A 17,747-nucleotide genomic window follows, 5' to 3' on the forward strand; every position below is an offset into this window, starting at 1 on the left:
CTTCCCCTGCCCCCACGCCCCTCTGTCTGCCTCAGCGCCGAGCTGAGCAGCAGCCCCTGCTCCACGCCAGGGGTCCCGAACTCTGCGGCAGGGACGGATCCTGCGGCCCTGAGCATCCCAAGCACCCACGCTGTTTTTTGGGTGGGGCGCGGGCTGGCGCTGCTTGGTCCTTGGTGGGCTGGGGACATCCCTGGCCCGCTGGGCTGTGCAGGTCCCTGGGTGCACGCGGGGTGGGCTTCGGGCTGAGGGCTGGCGGGCAGCAGCCCCCCTCTTCTTTATGTAACCACCAGCGTTAATCCCCCGCAGCTGGGGCTCGGCTCCGGAAAACTGAATTAATCCTGCCGCCAGATCCTCGGCCGCTGCTCAGCTTAACGGGCCGAGGGCAGGGAGAGCGGCTCTGCTGCCAGCCCTGTGCCGCTGCCAGCCCGCGGGGCCAGGTTTCGTGCCGCTGCCAGCCCAAGGGGACACGAGTCCGGCCAGGAGAGGTGGCCGCCACCACCTGCAACCCCACTCTGCAGCCACCTCCCTGGTGCCCCCTCCTCAAAAACCATGGGAGCCACAGCGTTTCCCCACGGGGGCTTTATTTTCGTGTGCCCGGGAGGAGGGGGTGACCCCACACCAGGCCGGCTGGGTGCGGGGGCTGCAGCGGGGGCCAGCCTGGCCCGGGGGGGTGCTGCCGGGGGGGGGGGGCGTATGGCTTCTCTCCTTCAGTGCTACTGCCGCAGGGTCCTGCGACGGGGCTGGGCTGTGCTGGGTGGGGGGCTGCGGCCGAGCTGGAGGGTGCTGGGCCTGGGGGCTCCCACGCTGGCTCAGTTCTCCTCCTCGGGAACGGGGGCAGCCGTGGGGGCCCTGCTCCTCTCCTCGGCGTCGCCCGCGGGCAGGAACAGGGCCGGGCTGGGGCTGGAGTGCCGCTGCTTGCGCATGAAGGGGAAGACCCTGCGGGCAGAGTGGGGTCAGCGCCGGCAGGGACCACCCCAGCTGCCTTGGGGGTCAGGCCCCTGCCCCTCACCGCTTCTTGGTCTCCGGGGGGATGACGGCCTCGGCCAGGAGGTTCCTGTAGAGCTCCGACTTGAGGAACCGCGGGTAGGAATCCTGGGAGAGCGGAGGCGTCGGGCTCCTGCCCGGCCCCGCCCAGCCCTGCCCCACCCTGCCCTCGCCCACCTTCTTCATCAGCATGTAGATGTGCATCTGGGCATCGTCCATCACGTAGCGGTGGGGTGTCTTGATGCCCTCCAGCGTCCGCTCCATGGTCTTGCTGTCGATGTTCACCCAACGCGTGGCCCCGGGAGCCAGGAACTGCCTGGGGAGCCGTGGCTGGTGGTGGGCGCCCAGCCCCGTAGGGATGGCATGCCCCCCGCCAAACTCCGATCCCCCAAACCCTTCCCCCAGCAGCACCCACTGGTAGATGGAGTCCACGATCTCAGGGATGCGGGACTGCTCCCCATAGCGCAGCTCCTCACATGCCTCCCAGAAGCTCAGGTTCTCGGCTGGGGAGGGGGACACGGCGTTGGGGTTGGGGACACGGTGCTGGGCAGCCCCAAAGGCCATTGCGGCCAGGCACGGGGCCCAGCATCCCCCCCACCCTGGGATGGAGACACTGCTGTGCTGTGGGGCAGTGGGTGCTGGGATGGGTTAGGCAGGGGATATCGGGATGGGGTGGTGAGTTTGGGGTACCAGGATGTAGCAGTGGGTTTGGGGGTGTGGGAACAGGGGGGCCGCTTACCGCTGAACTCCTTCTTGAGGAATTCGAGGAGCTGCACCCGGCCCAGGGGGTCGGTGAGGAGCTCGCTGAAGTTGAAGCCCCAGCGCTCCACGCGCAGCTTTGTGGGGGTCGGCACCCTGTGGGCAACACCGACCCTGCACCCCGTCCTGAGGGGTGGGGTATTGGGAGGGGGTGGGCAGAGGCCGGCAGCCCCTATATGGGTGCTTACGTGGGGGCGTTCATGGCCCAGTACGTGGTGTCATCCGTGATCCAGGGGTTGCTGGGCAGGCAGCCGGACATGATGGGGTCATGGGGCACGTACTGCTCGTTGAACTTGAGGTACCTGCCAGGAGCGGTGGCTGGAGGTGGCCAGGGCCACCGTCCCACCGCCGCCACTGGCCCCAGCCACCACGGGGACAAGGTGGGGACGTGCTCGGGCTCTGTGACGACCACGGAGCCTCGGCTCCACTCCCCTGATGCAGGGATGCGGGTGCCCCCTCGTCACCCCGGCGGGGATGCTGGCCACTCACCCCTCGAGGCAGATGGAGGACTTCACCCTGGTCCTGGCCATGGCCTTCCGGCAGTACTCGATCTGGGATCGGCCGTGAGGGTGACGTTAGGGGTGCCTGGCAGCCTGTGCCCCCCTCCCCCCCCCCCCCCCCCGGAACCACTCGCACCCCTCACCCCGCTCACCTCCCGCTTGTAGTAATCCATGTTCTTGGTCTGCAAGAGATGTGTGGGGTGCGATGAGGGCACGGTGGGGCCGGGACGTCCTGTCCTGCCATCGCCACCCTGGGCAAGGACCATCCAGCCCTCTCCCCAGCACAGCACCCCACAGCCCATCCCCGTGGCCTCCAGCCTCATCCCCACACCCCTCCTGGCTCAGTCAGCGCAGCCCGTGGGGCGAAACCCGGCATCCAGCCCCCCCGCCCCGGCGTGGGTTAGTGACACTTACGTGGGCAGAGGACACGGCACACGGCGCAGAGGAGAGAAAGCGGGCGGTTAGTGAGGGGGGGCTGGGGCAGCATTAGTGGGGGGTGGGGGGTCACAACACGGGGAAGGGCGCAGTGGTGGCTGAGGACACCCCAGGGCTCCCAGGCCGCCCCATGGGGACTGGGGTGACGGCACAGAGGGGTGGCGGGTGCTCGGGTAAAGATGTGGCCATCCTGCGGCTCAGCCGGGGTGGGTGGGACGGGGGGGACAGGGGGATGTTAGCAGGGCTGGGGCTCCCTCCCCACCGTAAACGTGGGTGCAGCCTGGGGCGGGGGGATGGCTAGGCACCCCAGCGCGGGTGGGTGGCTGCACCCCATGCTCACCAGCAGCCCCAGGGGTGCCCAGCCCCCCAAACTCACTAGCTGGACGCGGGTGGTGTGGCAGTTCCTGCGCTCTGGGCCCTGCTCCAGCACGTTGGGGGCTCCTGGCTGCAACGAGAGCGCGGCGCTGGTGGGACCCGCTCGTGCCCCCCAGCCCCGCTCCCTGCCTGCCTGGGGCTGAGTCCGCCCGCCCGGCACCCCTCGTCCCCTCGTCCCAGCCCATCCTCACCGGGGGCCGGTTGACGAGCCAGTACGCCTGCTCCTGGCAGTCGATGACGATGCGGTCGCCCTTCCGCCGCTGCTTGGCCGCCCTGATGGTGCGAAGGCAGCGGGGAGGCGCTGGCACCCTGCATGCCGTGGCACCCAAGGGTGCTCGCTCCCCGGCATCCCCACCCCGGAGCGCAGCAGTGCCAGGCGGTGCCCGCGCTCACCGGAGCTGCTCCCGTGCCTGCATCACCACGAAGTCCCACGTGTGGTTGATCCGCTTGTGCAGGAGGTTGTAGTTGTCCTGGGGAGCAGCGGCGGTGTCGACCAGGTGGGCACGGCGTGACACCCACCCCCTCACCTGGCTCTGCGTCCCCTCACCTCCCCAGCACACGCACAGCTGGTGTAGCTCCAGGGGCGAGCCCCGACTCCTGGGTGAGCTGAGACCCCTCCCAGCTCTTCACAGGTGTGAGGAGGGCACCACTCACCTTCTCGTGCTCGATCAGGTCGCCCTGCTTGCGGATGTTCTTCTTGGCCAGGTAAATGGCTGCAAGAGGAGCGGTGGCACCTCAGGGCGGGGGGACAAGAAGGGGCTGCAGCCCGTGCCGCTGCCGGTGGCGTGGTGGCCCCTTACCGTAGTCCAGCTCCGTGGCCGGCCACTTGGTGCTGGTCCAGAAATAGGGGGTCTGTGGGTGCGGGGAGGAGAGGCTGAGGTGCATGCTGCGGGGTGCCACGGTGCCGAGCTGGGGGGGGTTCCTGAGGCCGCGGGGGGGGGCCGTACCTGGAAGCGGTAGGGCGACTCGTCTGCCCGCAGCACCAGGCTGCGGGGGTCTTTGAGGGGGTAGATGTAGCCGTGCTTGACGATGAGGTTGCCGAGGTGCAGTGACTCTGGGGGAGCAGGAGCGGGGGGCTGCACGGGGGCTGGGCAGCCCCGGTCGCCCCCCCCCCCCCCATGCGGTGTCAGTTGCCCTCCTCACCCTCCTCGGAGATGCCGTACTTCTGGATGAGCCACTCCACGATGTCATTCCCTGGGGACCAAGGCGGCGTTAGCGGGGTGCGACGGGGTCCCCCAGACCGGGAATGGGGAGTTTCCTGGGTTGGGGCACCCTGGTGCAGAGGGGGTCACACAGGGTAACGGGGGCCCTGCCAAGAACATTCTGGGCCACCCGCCCCCAGCGAGCGCCCACTCAGCTCAGCCGATGCAAAATTGATGCCAGCGGCAGCGCTGGGGCCACCCGGGGAGCACCCCCACGCCTCCCCCCACTCCGTGCGCCTTGGGTGGGGGTGCCCCACCGCGGGGACTCACCCGTCATGGCGTGGGGGATGACGGTGATGAGCAGGCGCTGGTTCCTCATCTTGATGCCCATGTCGGGGTCCTGCATGCTGACGATCAGCCGCTCCATCTGCCGGGCAAGGGGCACCCGCCCCGCTCAGCACCCCGCCCGGGGGCACCGGGCCTGGCACAGCCTGGGTCCCCCATCCTGACCCAGGGCACCCTGTGCCCATTTTGGGGAGAGCCTGGAACCCCACAGCCAGACCCAAGGCACCTCGTGCCCATTTTGGGGTGAGCCTGCCACCCCACAGTCCGACCCAGGGCACCCTGTGCCCGTTTTGGGGCGAGCCTGGCACCCCACAGCCCGACCCAAGGCACCTTGTGTCCATTTTGGGGTAAGCCTGGCACCCCACAGCCCGACCCGGGGCACCCAGCAGCCGGGTGCGCGCGCGATGTGCGGGGAACCCCTGGTTTTGGGCAGCGAGCTCTACTCCCCCGCCCCGCTCCCCGCACCCGGGGCTGAGCACGCAGCTCCGGGGCGCTGCCCGTGGGTGTCCCCGCGTGGGGCGGTGCCCGGTCCCCGATGCCCAGTGCAGCGCCGGTCCCCGGTCGCCGCGGTCCCAGCGCCCGCTCCCCTCGGTGCCCGGTCCCCGGGGTGCGGGTGCCGGTGCGGGCTCACCTTGCGCAGACAGGGCATCTGCAGGCGGGGGTACCGGTCGCGGGGGCCGCCGATGGTCATCACGGGTGCGCGCCCCGCGCCGCCCGGCCCCGCCCGGCCCCGCCCCCCGACCACGCCCTCTCCCCCAATCCCCCATCCCCCGTGGGACCCCCCCCCCCCCCCGGTACCCGGTACCAGCCCCGGGTGCGGGGCTGCGGCTCTGTTCACCGGGTGCGGGGGAAAGCGGGGGCTTAGGGGGTGCCCTGGCCCAGCCAGGGGGTGCGGCGGGGGGGGACGCGCCGGGGCCGCGGGGTGGGGGCGCGGGCGGGGCGTGCGGGCTGTGTGCGGGGCGGGGGAGGGCGGATGAGCTCACTGCAGTCTCGCCGCCCATGAAGCGGCGGGGCTGGAGGTGGGGAGCGGGGGGGCGGGTGGGGGGGGTGCGGGCAGCGGAGCCGCCGCGTCTGCGGGAGGAGCGCGCGCGGCCCCGGCGGAGCCGCCGGTACCGGTAAAGCCGCGCCCGGGGCCTCGGTCAGCGGCCGCTCCGCCCGGTCCCCGGGGGGCGGCGGGCCCGGCCCGGCCATGCTGGGCCTGGACGTGTGCGAGGCGGGGGGGCAGCTGCTGGAGCTGCTCTGGCTGGCGCTGTGCTTCCGAGGTGAGCGGGGCGGGGGGGGGCACCGGTACCGGCATCCCCCCCTCAGGGCACCGCCACCGACCTGGGGATGTGAGGGGTGCAGGGGGTGGGCGCCGTGGGGCAGGCTGTGCCCCACGCGTGTCCCTCGGGACGGGATTCCCAGGGCCCTGGGGGAGCGCGGACGGGACAGAGTGAGGGGCTGCGGGGACATCGCCCCACGCGTGTCCCCCGCAGCCCGGCACCCACCGTTTGCCCCGGAGGTGATGAGATTTTAGTTGTTGGTTTTTTGGGGTTTTTTTTTGGTTTTTTTTTTTTGGCAGTTGTGTCTGGGGTGGGAGATGCGCCCGGCAGGGCTGGAGGGGGCCGTGGGGTGGTGACCCCTCGGGTGAGGGGGCAGCCGCGGGCTGCCGGCACCCCCGCACCCTGCGCACCGCACGCGGCTCTGCTGGGAGCATCCCGCGCCATGACCGTGCGGAAAGGCGACGCCGCGGGTCTCGGCTGTGCCACCGGGCCCTGGGGACACACAGCCCGGCCCCGGCCCCACGGCCCCGAGCGGGGGGCACCGCTCAGCTGCCCCGCGGGGGGGATTGCTGCCCACGGCCACGCGTGGCATCACCCAGCCCGGCCACCGCACCCCCCCCCCCCCCCCGCCCTGGTGTCACAGGGTGACGGGTGTCCCCCGTGGGGCGGCGGGACTGCCACTGCCTGTCCCCCGCAGACATCATGGCTGACAAGGCGGGGGTGACGCTGTCGCTGGAGGAGGAGGAGGAGGAGGATGGCGACGTGGCCCTGGCGTACAAGGTGCCGGAGAAGAAGAGCCTGCGGGAGATCCAGGAGCTGGACCCGGGGGACGAGAGCCTGCGGAAGTACAAGCAGGCGCTGCTGGGTGCCATCCCTGCTGCCGTGGGTAAGGCTGGGGGCTGCCCGCTGGGGCTGAGCCCCCCCGCCCCCCCAGCACCCCAGCCCCACGGCCCCCCGGCCCCCCGGCTGGGTGACACGGCCTCGGTGGATGCGGGGGGCTCAGGCGTCCCCAGCAGCTGTGGGGCGTCCCCAGCGCGGAGGGCGCATCCCGGCCGGCGTCGCCCGTGGGTGCTGCCTGTGCCCCCCCCACCCTGCGAGGAGACCCCGGCATCCCCCTGCCCACACGCCAACGGCTGCCCGGGGACCCCGGTTGCCTTGGTTACGGGATCACCGCCGCAGTTTCCATAGGAACGGTTACAAGGGACCGGGAAATTCACTGGGATGACAGAGCCGGAGCGAGCAGCCGCGGGGTCCCCGGGTGGCACGGCAGTCCGTGCCCCCCGACACCCACCACATCCCGGTGGGGCCCGGGCCGGGCTGGGGTGCTGCGTGGGCCCAGCGCCCTGGCGTGCTGGCTGCTGGGTGCACGGCGGTTCGGGGGCTGGGGCTGGGGCTGGGGCTGTGCCGGCTGGTGAGGTGGGTGCAAACCAGTGGGGTGCATGCAGGCTGGTGGGGCGCAAGTGGGGGTGCAGTTAGGCCAGCGCCTGCCTCCTCCCCCTCACCCCCTCCTTGGCTGGCTCCGAGCGTCGTGCCCCACGAGGTGCCCGTGGCTGGGCCCCGGCGCTGGGGCCGGCCTGAGACGCCCCTGGCCACCTGCACCCAGCGCTTGCCAGCCCCTAATGCCCCCACCACGGCCCTTCGTGCCGTTTCGGGGGCACGGGCAGCCCCCCGCAGATGCCGGCGGCGGCAGAGGGCTGGGCGCGGGTGGGTAAGGGCTGCGCCCTGCCGCTTGTCCCTAGATGCCAGCGTGCCCAACGTGCAGGTGACGAGGCTCACCCTGATGTGCGAGCAGGCGCCCGGGCCCATCACCATGGACTTGACAGGTGAGCGGTGGGGGCACCGACGGGGGGAGGAGGAGGAGGACGAGGAAGAGGTGCCAGGCTCACGGGCCGTCTCCCCGCGCAGGAGACCTGGAGCTGCTGCGGGGCCGGGCCTTCGTGCTGAAGGAGGGGGTGGACTACAGGGTGAAGGTGTCCTTCAAGGTGAGGTGGGCGCATGGTGCCCTGCGCCCGCTGGGTGGGCTGGGCTCAGCCCCGCTACCCCCACACCCCTGGGTCCCAGCCCCGTGACGGCCCTGCTCCCCGTGGGTCCCTTTTCCCACGTGTCCCTGTCCCACCGGCTCCCTCCTGCCACCCGTGGGTTCCCTGCTGCCCCAGGGTCGCTGCCACCCGGGGTCCTTACCCCTCCTGGGGGGTCCCTGCCCCTCCTGATCCGGCCCAGCTCCCAATCCTGCCCAAGAAGCTGGATGCTGGGGGCGGTGTGTGAAAAGGGGTGGGTGCCTCCCCAAGGCCAGGGGTCCCCAAGGTGGGCAGCACCCATGGGACCCCTGCCCTCTGCCCGCAGGTGAACAGGGAGATCGTCTGCGGGCTGCGGTGCCTGCACCTCACCTACCGCCGGGGCCGGCCCGGTGAGTGGGGGCCGTAGGCTGGGGGGGTGGGGGGTCATGGCACCCCGGCCCCGCTCACCCGTCTCCCCTCTCCCCTCGGCACCCAGTGGACCGCGATGTCTTCATGGTGGGCAGCTACGCGCCGCGGGCCGAGGAGTACGAGGTGGTGACGCCGGCGGAGGAGGCACCGCGGGGCTGGCTAGCGCGGGGCGCCTACCGCGTCCGCTCCCTCGTCACCGACGATGACAAGACGGAGCATCTCTCCTGGGAGTGGGACCTCTGCATAAAGAAGGCCTGGGAGGACTGAGCCCCCCACCCAACCCGCACCCCGGTTCCCCTGCTCCAGCTCGGGGGCGTGGTGCCCGCCGTCCCAGGGGACACCGCGCTGGCGCCGCCACGCTCGCCCTGGTCGCGCGAAGGGTGGTGGGAGGGGGGGTCCTTAGCAAGCCGGTGCCCGTGGTCGTGGTCTTCGCAACCAAAGTTATTTTTAATTGCTGTTTTTTTTTTAAATACCGACGCCTGCCTGGCCCCCGCTGCCGGGGCTGTGACCCTGCCAGGACGGCGCTGTGCCTGGCTGCCCACCCGGTCGCAGGCCGTGCTCTTCCATCGCCATTAAACCCTACAGACTGGTCTCTTACTGGTGTGTCCATGCCCCCCATCGGGCAGGGCTGGGTCCCGCTGCGGGGACGGCCGGGCGGCTGGAAAACAACCACCTGCGCCCGCCGCCTTATCGGCCGCGCCGGGCAGCCAGTAGCGGAGGGCCACGAGCCCCAGGGGACTGGCACCACCCGCCCTGGGGCCCTTATCTGGGTCCTCTCCCCCCGAGTGCTGGATTTGGGGACGGCGAGGGCACCATGCGGGGCTGTGGGGGCCGGCTGGTTTGGGTGCTGGTGCTGTCGCTGGCCTGGCTGGGCCCGGCGTTGGGGGGCGAGGAGGAGGATGGGGAGGTGGTGGAGGAGGAGGAGGAAGAGGAGGACGTGCTCTCGGATGAGCTGGAGGAGGAGGATGGCGTCCTGGTGCTCCACGAGCACAACTTTGCCCGCGCCCTGAGTGAGCACCGGCTGCTGCTGGTGGAGTTCTGTGAGTGTCCCCTGGGGCGGGGTACGGGTGGGGATGGACGGGGGGCAGCAGGCACACGGATGGGGCACAGGCAGGGACACGGGAGCCGTGGGGTGGGGTGGGAATGGGGCAGGGGCACGGGCACGGGCAGGGGTCTTCGTCTCAGAGAGGCCAGCGCACGGCACGTGACGTGGGACAGGGACGTGGGCAGAGGCGTGGGGTGGGGGACACGCAGCAAGGGGGTGGGAGATGGGCTGTGGCACAGGGGACGCGGGCAGGGGGTGCGCTCGAGCCCACCAGGCTCATGCCTCAGCTACGGGCCCTGGCTGCCCACCAAGCCCGTCCTAGGGACCAGCGACACCCCAAAGCTGTCCCCACTGCCGACGCCGTCCCCCCTCTGCCCGCAGACGCGCCGTGGTGTGGGCACTGCCAGCGGCTGGCCCCCGCCTATGCCCAGGCGGCCGCCACGCTGCGGAACGAGTCCAGCCCGGCACAGCTGGGCAAGGTGGACGCCACGGCGCAGGTGGCCCTGGCCAGTGAGTTCGGGGTCACCTCTTACCCCACGCTCAAGCTCTTCCGCGACGGCAACCGCACCCACCCGCTTGACTACACCGGTAGGGCCGTGGCCCCATGCGGCGGCCATGGGTCCCGTCATCGGGGGGGCCGTGACGGGCGCGGGGGTGGGCTGGGGTGCATGGACGGGTGGTGGCGGGGGGGGGTGGCAATGTCCTGGTGGCGTTGGCAGGGTGGTGACGGTGCGTGGGGTGGCCCACCCAGGGTGGTGACGGGGCAGGCGGTGAAAGCGGGCGGGTGGCCCCGGGCGGATGGCACAGGGATGGGTGGCAGCCCAGCGAGGGGTGGCCAGGGTGACAGCGAGGGCACCGCTCCGCGTGCCAGGCCGCATGGACGCTGAAGGTATCGCGCGCTGGATGCGGCGTCGGGCTGGCCCCAGCGCCACGCTGCTGCAGGACGCGGCCGCCGCCGCCGCCTTTGTCAGCTCCCAGGACTTGGTGGTCATCGGCTTCTTCAAGGTGGGCTGGGGCGGGCGGGGGCCGGGGCCGGGCCGTGGCTGTGATGGCTCACGGGGTGGCCCCGCAGGACCTGGGGAGCGAGGCTGCCCAGGCGTTTTACGAGGTGGCCAGCGAGGTGGTGGACGTGCCATTCGGTGTGGCCGAGGTGGCCGAGCTCTTCCAGGCGTACGGGCTGTCGGCTGACACCGTTTGCCTCTTCAAGAAGGTGAAGGGATGGCGGAGGGGGTGGCAAGGGCATCCTGTGTCTGTGTTATCCCCCCCTCACCACTCACCGGCCCCTGTCCTGACAGTCTGACGAGGGCCGGACAGACTTCCCCGTGGACCCGGCGCGGGGGCTGGACGTGGCTGAGCTCACCCGGCTGCTCCGCGTCCACAGCCTGGAGCTGGTGATGGAGTTCACCAACGAGGTACGGCCTGGCCGCAGCCCCGTCTCCATCCCTGCGAGGGCCACAGCCCCTGGCCCTCACCCCCCTCCTGCTCCCCAGACCTCTGACCAGATCTTCGGCGTCAAGATCCCCCACCACATGCTGCTCTTCCTCAACAAGTCATCATCGGCGCAGCTGGCGCTGCGGGATGGCTTCCGGGCTGCCGCCGGTGCCTTCCGGGGCCAGGTGAGGAGGTCCCAGGGCAGGGACACACGGGGGGGCCGCGGGGCACCCCAGCATCAGTGCTGCCTGTCCCCCGTCCAGGTGCTCTTCGTGGTGGTGGACGTGACCGGGTACGGCGCCGACGTCCTGCCCTTCTTCGGCCTGACGCCTGCCGATGCCCCCACCCTGCGCTTGATCAAGATGGAGAACAACCGCAAGTACCGGATGGACCAGGACTCCTTCTCGGACACGGCCATACGCACCTTCATCCAGGCTGTGCTGGACGGCAAGGTGAAGGTGAGGGATGCAGCACCACGCCAGCCAGCATCGGGGATGCTTCCCCGTGGTGAGCGGTGGGCTGTTAACTCTGAAGCCTAATGATGGCAGTTGTGCGGTGAACATCAGCCACCTACTCGCCGATGCTTGTGCTGCCAAGCCTGAGGATTTGTGAGGTTCTTACGGGAGAGGAGGCAGGAGGCTGCTGATGTGGAGACACACAGAGCTGGGATGGTGTCAGAGGGGAAGAGGTGGTCCAAACGGCAGCACAGGAGCACCCCTGCTGCAGGCTGGGGGTCCCTGTCCCCATCTCGCATTGTGTCCCATGGGGCTGTGGCCCCGCTCACCCCCGGCTGTCCCCACAGCCCCACCTGCTGAGCGCCGAGCCCCCCGAGGACTGGGACGCGCGGCCCGTTAAAGTCTTGGTGGGGAAGACCTTTGAGCAGGTGGCATTCGACGAGACCAAGAACGTCTTCATCAAGTTCTGTAAGCGCCAGGGCCACCCGCGACCCTCCCCGAGCTCTGCACCGGGCTCAGCCCCGCAGCCCCGTCCCCGACCTCTTGCCTGGGGGATGCCTAGCAGCGCCCCAGTCCCCTGGCGTGTACCCCGGCACTGCGCCCGTCCCGCAGATGCGCCGTGGTGCTCCCACTGCCAGGCGATGGCGGCCGCCTGGGAGGAGCTGGGTGAGCGCTACAAGGACCACGAGGACATCGTCATCGCCGAGTTGGACGCCACAGCCAACGAGCTGGAGAACATCACCATCAACGGCTTCCCCACCCTGCACTACTTCCCCGCGGGGCCGGGCAGGAAGGTAGGTGGGGCACCCGCGCGGCCACCCCGGCTCTGCCAGCACCCGGCAGATGGGGTCACTCCTCGTCCCCCTTTCCATCGCACGGCTCCAGATGGTTGAGTACAAGAGTGCGCGAGATGTGGAGACCTTCTCCAAGTTCCTGGAAAACGGGGGGACGCTGCCCGAGGAGCCACCTGCGGTGAGTGAGGCTCCCCCCACCACAGGGTCGGGGACCCCCACCCACCTAAGGGCGGCTCCCAGCCTTTGCTGGGCGGGGGGAACAGATCCGGTGGGACGGGGACAGGTGGGGGGGTGTGTCTGTCCGTGCCTCACCGCTGCCTTCTCCAGGTGCCCAAGACCCCCGAGAACAGCACAGGCAGGGAGGAGCCGAGTGCACCCGCCACGGCCGAAACCCGGGACGAGCTGTGAGCCCCGCGCCGCTCGGGCCCGTGCTATAAACCACCTGGAAACCACGCGGGCTCCACTCTGTGTCTGCGGCTCCCCAGCCCGCCCTGGGGAGCCCCCGCTGCCAGCCGAAGCCGGGGGGGTGCTGAGCCCTGTGTGCGCCGCGGCGCTCGTCCTGGTGGCCCTGCAATGACACGTGGTGGCCAAGGCTGCCGAGGACACAGCACAGGGGCAAGCCCGCTGCTCTCCACGCTGGCCCTCGTGCTGGGCTGCTGGGGGGACCAGCTGGGGTGTCCCCTTTGCAGCTCCCCGGCAGCCCTCCCGCCCCACGATCATGTCCCAGCCCAACACTGGGCTCCACGTGCTTCTCTTAAGCCGAGCTCGCAGCCCCTGGGACCCCCCCAGCACCCCCTCCATCCCCTGCCACCTTTCCCTCTCCCCTGGCCTGCTGCTCCCAGACCCTGGGCCACGCCCCCAGGGGCAAAATCTCGGTCCCCCCGGGCCGGGCGAGGGAGCCCACGGCTGTCCCGGCCCCGCCACATGCCCAAGGGCCAGAGCAGGGCCCTTTGCCTGACCTGGCCCATCTTCTGGCTACCGGAGGCCCGAGTTCCTGCTCCGTGGGGAAGGAAGAAACCAGCAGGCGATGGGACGTGGGGTTTTATTTCATTTTTATCCAAGTACCTTTGAAAAGATCATCGTACAAGTGAGCACATGAGAACGCAGAGGAGACGTCGCCAGGGCCGCGCGGCCACTGTACATATTTACAGGGGACCCCCCTGCAAAAAAAAGGGGGAGACGGAAATCCCAGGCATGTTAACAACCTCACCGGACACACCACCATCAGAACTTAAAAAACCAGGCAGGGAAACCACTTGCAACGCTGTCCCCGGGCTGAAAACGACTGCGGGTTTTGCGGGACTTCACACAGAGCATAGGCAAGTCACAGAACCGCGTGTTAAAGGCACTGGGTGACATATACAACAGGCTGAGTCGTGCCCCGACGCGGTGCCGCGGCGTCCCTGGCAGCTCCAACGCGCCACCGTGGCCGAGGGCAGCGCCAGGCAGGGCGAGCACCGATGCGGAAGCCCCCCAGTTTCGGGGGTTGCCCTGGTTTCTACTGGGGGGTGAGGCTGGCCTCCGAAGAAGCCGGCGCAGAGCCGAGGCAGCTGGCAGGACAGACAGGGCTGAGGGCAGGGTGGGGGGAGCACCAGCGCAGCCCCCAGCTTTCTTGCGGCCGAGTAATCCCGGGAGGCTTCCCAGGGTGCCCGCTGCCCCACTGGGTGACCTGGCCCTACACGAGCCCCCTAACTGGCATCAACAAGCCCTGCTCTCAGTGCCCTCGCGCCTGCCTCCCCCGAGGCACAGAAGCTGCCAAAAGACACGGGACTCATAAAAAGATGGGTTTTGTCCTCAGATTTAGTGCCTCATCAGCTCCCCTGCTAAGTTTCTCCCAAAATGAGTCCCCTGACCAAAGGCAGAGCTTGGCGCCGGAGCCCCAGGCACGCCCGCGCCAGGCACGCGGGTGCCAGCCCAGCAGCACCCTCCTGGGGGCAAACCCTTCTCCAGGCGCAGGGGGCACACGGGCAGTGGAATGCCAGCAGCCAGCCGGTCCCCACAGCGGGGGAAGCTCTCAGCCCCGAGAGCTCGCACCGACCCTTCTTGTCCCTTGGGGTTTACTTGGTCGCAAGAAAGCTCAAAAGGAAAAAAAACCAAAAACCATCCTACCACGTCCAGCAGCTGAGACTGCCAGGGAGGTGAGAGCGACTCGTTCCGAACGGCTCAGTAATCTTCAGAGGGGAGCTGGGACCACAGCCCCTGCGGAGCGCAGGGGCCGCTCGCACGCCGGCGGGAGGAGAGCAGCGCTCCGAAGCCGTCCAGGCCGGGGGGGGCCGGGGCAGGGTGCCGTGACAGCGAGGAGGAGACGGAGTCTGGCGATGGCTGTACACTTTGGGCAGGTTCTGCAGTACCTGTATGCTTTACATTTACATAAGAGCACTGTGACATTGGAAATATTTTCCTTTTATTACAATATATCAAAAATATGCAGCTTTAGTAAACAAGGTCATATTACACTTTCTAACGCACTGTACAATGCTACATTACACTTATATTCGGTATGGAGAGGGAGCCGGGGCTCCCACTGGCAGGTCCGTGAGGTGAAACGACGTCCGTCGGCAACCCGGAGCTCGCCCAGGTCCGCGCCTCTGCCCCAGGCTCACCCGGTGCCCGTGGCAGCAGCGCCGCCAGCGACCGCCCCCAGGCCTTCTCCTCCGGTCCCGGGGTCTTTCCCAGTCCTGTCCTCACACCTCGGCAGCCCTGGAGCTTAGTCGATCTTTTCCACCTTCCCGATGATCTTCTCTTCGAAGATGGGCAGGATGGTGTCATCCTCCCGTACCTCCTCGAAGACCACACCACAGTCGAACTCGTCACTCACTTTCTTAAAGTAATACCTGAACACAAACAGAAACGGGGGGACAGGGAGGAGAAAACCAGGTGAATGGTCATGGTCCCCAAACGCCGGTACAGCCCTTCCACGCCCCCGAGCTCATGGTGTGTGGGGAGCCACTTCTCCAGATGTGGAGGCAACTGGGGCCACGCTTTTGGCCCTGCCCTCACCCAGTGAGCAAAAAAGAGCGGTCAGGATCCATCCTGGCACGTTCAGGAGCTCCAGCCCTGAATCCAAGCCCATTCAGAGATCTCCCAGAAGTAGTGGCTGGAGGCACCCGGGTTGGTGGAGCGTTTCTAGGCAGGCTTTCCCCTGGTAGCTCCTACTTGGAAGGGGGAACTTGCAGCGCTGCACACCCCAGGCCTGGCTGCTCTGGGAAGCCAGCAGGACCCAACTTCCCTGTCCTTCCTGGAGGAAAGTTTGGGAGGAGCCAAAATGGCTCTGGAAGTCAGAGGGTTGCCCACAGCGTCAGTGAGCACCAGCTGATGCTGCTCCTCACCCTCATCAGCTTCTGTTGAAGGTGCAAACGGTGATGCAGGACATTTCTGGTACAACACCTGATCTCCTTGTCTCTGTAACCGGTCTCTTCAACAGCCAAGGCGCCTTGGCCGTGCTGCCACATCCCCATCACAGCATGCCCTGTGGGAGCCTCCTGGAAGGCTCCGGGAGCCCCCCAACCTACCTGCACGACATTCCTGCACCTTGTTGGAAGCAACACTGCTGTGTCCCAGCAGCCGCACCTGCCAGGGGTCACTGACAGCCTGCTGCCACCACACCGCACGCAGGGAGCAGCCCTTACCTGTAGTTCCCTTTCTTGGTCAGCAGCTCCTTGAACTGTCCCAGTGTCACCACGCGCCCTTTGACAAGGGTGCGGTAAGGGATCGGCTCTCCGCAGAAGTAGTAAGCGACCACGATGTTCTCGCAGGGCTGGGACGCGCCGCTGCCCGGTCTCTTCTGGGGCTTCAACCTGTTGGTCAAAAAGACAAGCGGCCCGCTGAGCATCAGCACACCAGCCAGCGTGGGCAGGCCCCACAGTCCATATCTGCAGAGCCTGGACAGAGAGGCCAAATTAACACCCAGATCCCTCAGGAGCATCCTTCACTCCGACCACCAGCTCTCTTGGCATGCGGCTGCATGTTTGAGAACGGCAGAGGAGTGAACGAAGGCTGGATGGGGCCAGACTGCAGCTACAAGGAGGACGCAGGCTCTAGCTCAGCATTGAAGAAACTTGTCCCAGGCTGTGAGAGGGGACGGCCCTTCCCGCAGCACCGCGGGCTCCGGGAGTCACCGGGAAGCTCTGGGCAAGGCGGAGCAGCCCAAGCCCAGCTCCCCTGGGCACCTCACCCAGCGTAGGCGGAGGTCGGAGGGGATGGAGCTCCCAGCGGGACATGCTCCGGAGGCTTCACTGCCCGTCCTGGCCGCGCAGGGTGGCAAGGCAGCTGCCACCCCCAAAACCTCACTGACTTCACATCTCCTGTGTTTTCCTGACTCTCAGGATGTTGGTCTGGTCTCCGCTCCCAGCCCACACACTGGGGTGCTGCTACGCGGTGCCGTCAGTAGGCTGGAAGCGTCAGCCCAGCCCTAACCCCATTTTCAGAGGCAGACAAAAGTAGCAATAATAAAATCCAGGGTGCTTTGCCCTTCTGTGGAGCCTTTCATCTGGGGTGCCACAAATGCTGCACAAACACTGGAGCAGCCTACACAAACTGGGAACTTGGCATGCGCGGTCGAAACCTTCTCTTTCAAAGTCACATAAAACAAATTTGGCAGCTAAAAAAAAATTATTTAAAAAGCACGCTGGATAAAAAAGATGATTTTATATTTACACGCCTGGAAAGTCGCTATAAAAACCTGAACTTGCCAAGCACATGAGGTAATCGCAGTTTTGGAAGTGACTCTGACCCTAACCTTTAAACACTGGCTCGCGGGCAGAGCACCTTTTTCATGGCATGCCCACAAAAACACCAGCACTGCAAACCAAGAGCAGACACGATTTTTTCACCTCTTTCTAAAGGCATGAGAGGTCTAAAGTTCAACCGGCCAACTCTCCTGGTGCCTGCTCCGCCTGGGAGACCTGTGGAGGAGATGCAGCAGCCTGAGAGGCGAGGGTCCACTCCCGGTGCCAGCGGAGCTCTCAGAGCCTCTCCCATCCCCATATCAAAGCACAGGATGCCCTTTAGCTAGAAAAACATTAAGGAATTGAGTCATCCTTGGAAAAGAAAAAAATGAGGCATTTAAAGGAAAAATGGGTCATAAATTCAGGCAAATTCTGTGAACCCTGTGAGTCAGAAGTTAATTGAAAGGGTTTGGAAAACCTCAAAGTCCCTAAGCTTCTCTTAATCCTGCTAGAAACGAGTTGTGACAAAGAGAGAGCTGTTGTGTGCCTGGGGACCTGGCACCCGGGGACCTGGGGACACAGCGAGGACCCCTCCCTGAGCTCTGCCACGGGGGAAGCAAGAAGGGAGCCTTCCTTCTCCTCCTGCCACGTAATTCATCCCTCAAAGGCTGTTTCTGAAGGTGCTCAGCCCGGCTCCAGTGCTCACCCCTTTCCAGAGCAGAGATGTGCCTGAAAACGACGCCTGAAGCGAAGCCCAAACGCAGAAACTCTGCACTGCTTCTCAGAGCGAGAGTTAAAAACAACCCCACGGTTCTGGATCCCCTGCTTTTGCCAGAAATCACAGCAGGCGCGGATGGCTGCGGTGCCTCCGAGCTCCTGGGGCGGAAGGAGGCCGTGCAGCGGGATTGGCTGGCCGGGAGCGCGATACGCACACATCCCGAACCTCAGCCGCCGATCTCCAGCGGGCTGAAGCGGGGCTGATGAATAAGGAATCACCGAAAAGGTAATTTTCCAAGAGCTCCTCTCAGGAGCATGAGGTAACGCACTTGCCTCCGCTTTCGTCACCACCCAGTGATCTCTGGAGACCGCGGCTTACCCTGACAGGCCACCAGCCCTCTCTGGGCCCT

General features: G+C 67.4%; 4 protein-coding genes across 7 annotated transcripts in view; 2 read left to right on the top strand and 2 right to left on the bottom strand.

Annotated features, from left to right (window-relative positions):
- Positions 1–684: 684 nt before the first annotated feature.
- Positions 685–5,391, bottom strand: RGS11 (regulator of G protein signaling 11). Its single transcript, XM_086759684.1, has 17 exons — positions 5,172–5,391; positions 4,526–4,622; positions 4,197–4,247; positions 4,001–4,107; positions 3,854–3,905; positions 3,708–3,766; positions 3,447–3,523; positions 3,245–3,326; positions 3,055–3,123; positions 2,396–2,425; positions 2,233–2,294; positions 1,932–2,045; positions 1,724–1,839; positions 1,400–1,487; positions 1,162–1,300; positions 1,010–1,092; positions 685–936 (listed from the first exon to the last, which is right to left on the bottom strand). The coding sequence occupies exons 1-17, from the start codon at positions 5,229–5,231 to the stop codon at positions 810–812; spliced, it is 1,413 nt and encodes a 470-aa protein (XP_086615810.1). The 5' UTR covers positions 5,232–5,391; the 3' UTR covers positions 685–809.
- Positions 5,392–5,634: 243 nt separating this feature from the next.
- On the top strand, positions 5,635–8,825 carry ARHGDIG (Rho GDP dissociation inhibitor gamma). Its single transcript, XM_086759781.1, has 6 exons — positions 5,635–5,802; positions 6,500–6,688; positions 7,542–7,625; positions 7,708–7,784; positions 8,146–8,209; positions 8,296–8,825. The coding sequence occupies exons 1-6, from the start codon at positions 5,730–5,732 to the stop codon at positions 8,493–8,495; spliced, it is 687 nt and encodes a 228-aa protein (XP_086615907.1). The 5' UTR covers positions 5,635–5,729; the 3' UTR covers positions 8,496–8,825.
- A 166-nt stretch (positions 8,826–8,991) lies between these two features.
- PDIA2 (protein disulfide isomerase family A member 2) lies at positions 8,992–12,361 on the top strand. 2 transcript variants are annotated; one of them, XM_086759898.1, is made up of 11 exons: positions 8,992–9,268; positions 9,655–9,861; positions 10,145–10,278; positions 10,346–10,483; positions 10,569–10,685; positions 10,764–10,889; positions 10,968–11,162; positions 11,507–11,627; positions 11,772–11,953; positions 12,045–12,131; positions 12,281–12,361. In XM_086759898.1, the coding sequence occupies exons 1-11, from the start codon at positions 9,043–9,045 to the stop codon at positions 12,359–12,361; spliced, it is 1,614 nt and encodes a 537-aa protein (XP_086616024.1). In that variant the 5' UTR covers positions 8,992–9,042. The 2 variants fall into 2 exon arrangements, with proteins under 2 accessions (XP_086616024.1, XP_086616025.1); XM_086759899.1 differs by having other exon boundaries at positions 12,045–12,128.
- A 618-nt stretch (positions 12,362–12,979) lies between these two features.
- Positions 12,980–17,747, bottom strand: part of AXIN1 (axin 1) — a 68,122-nt gene continuing 63,354 nt past the window's right edge. For all 3 annotated transcript variants that reach the window (XM_086759529.1, XM_086759530.1, XM_086759531.1), the window contains 2 exons: positions 15,583–15,750; positions 12,980–14,787 (listed from right to left, as the gene is read on the bottom strand). In XM_086759529.1, the coding sequence (XP_086615655.1) occupies positions 14,661–14,787; positions 15,583–15,750 (295 nt within the window). In that variant the 3' untranslated portion in view covers positions 12,980–14,660. The remainder of the gene's footprint in view (positions 14,788–15,582; positions 15,751–17,747) is intronic.

Source organism: Chlamydotis macqueenii, chromosome 15, assembly GCF_036417535.1.
Source record: "Chlamydotis macqueenii isolate bChlMac1 chromosome 15, bChlMac1.mat, whole genome shotgun sequence".
Classification (NCBI taxonomy): Eukaryota; Metazoa; Chordata; class Aves; order Otidiformes; family Otididae; genus Chlamydotis; species Chlamydotis macqueenii.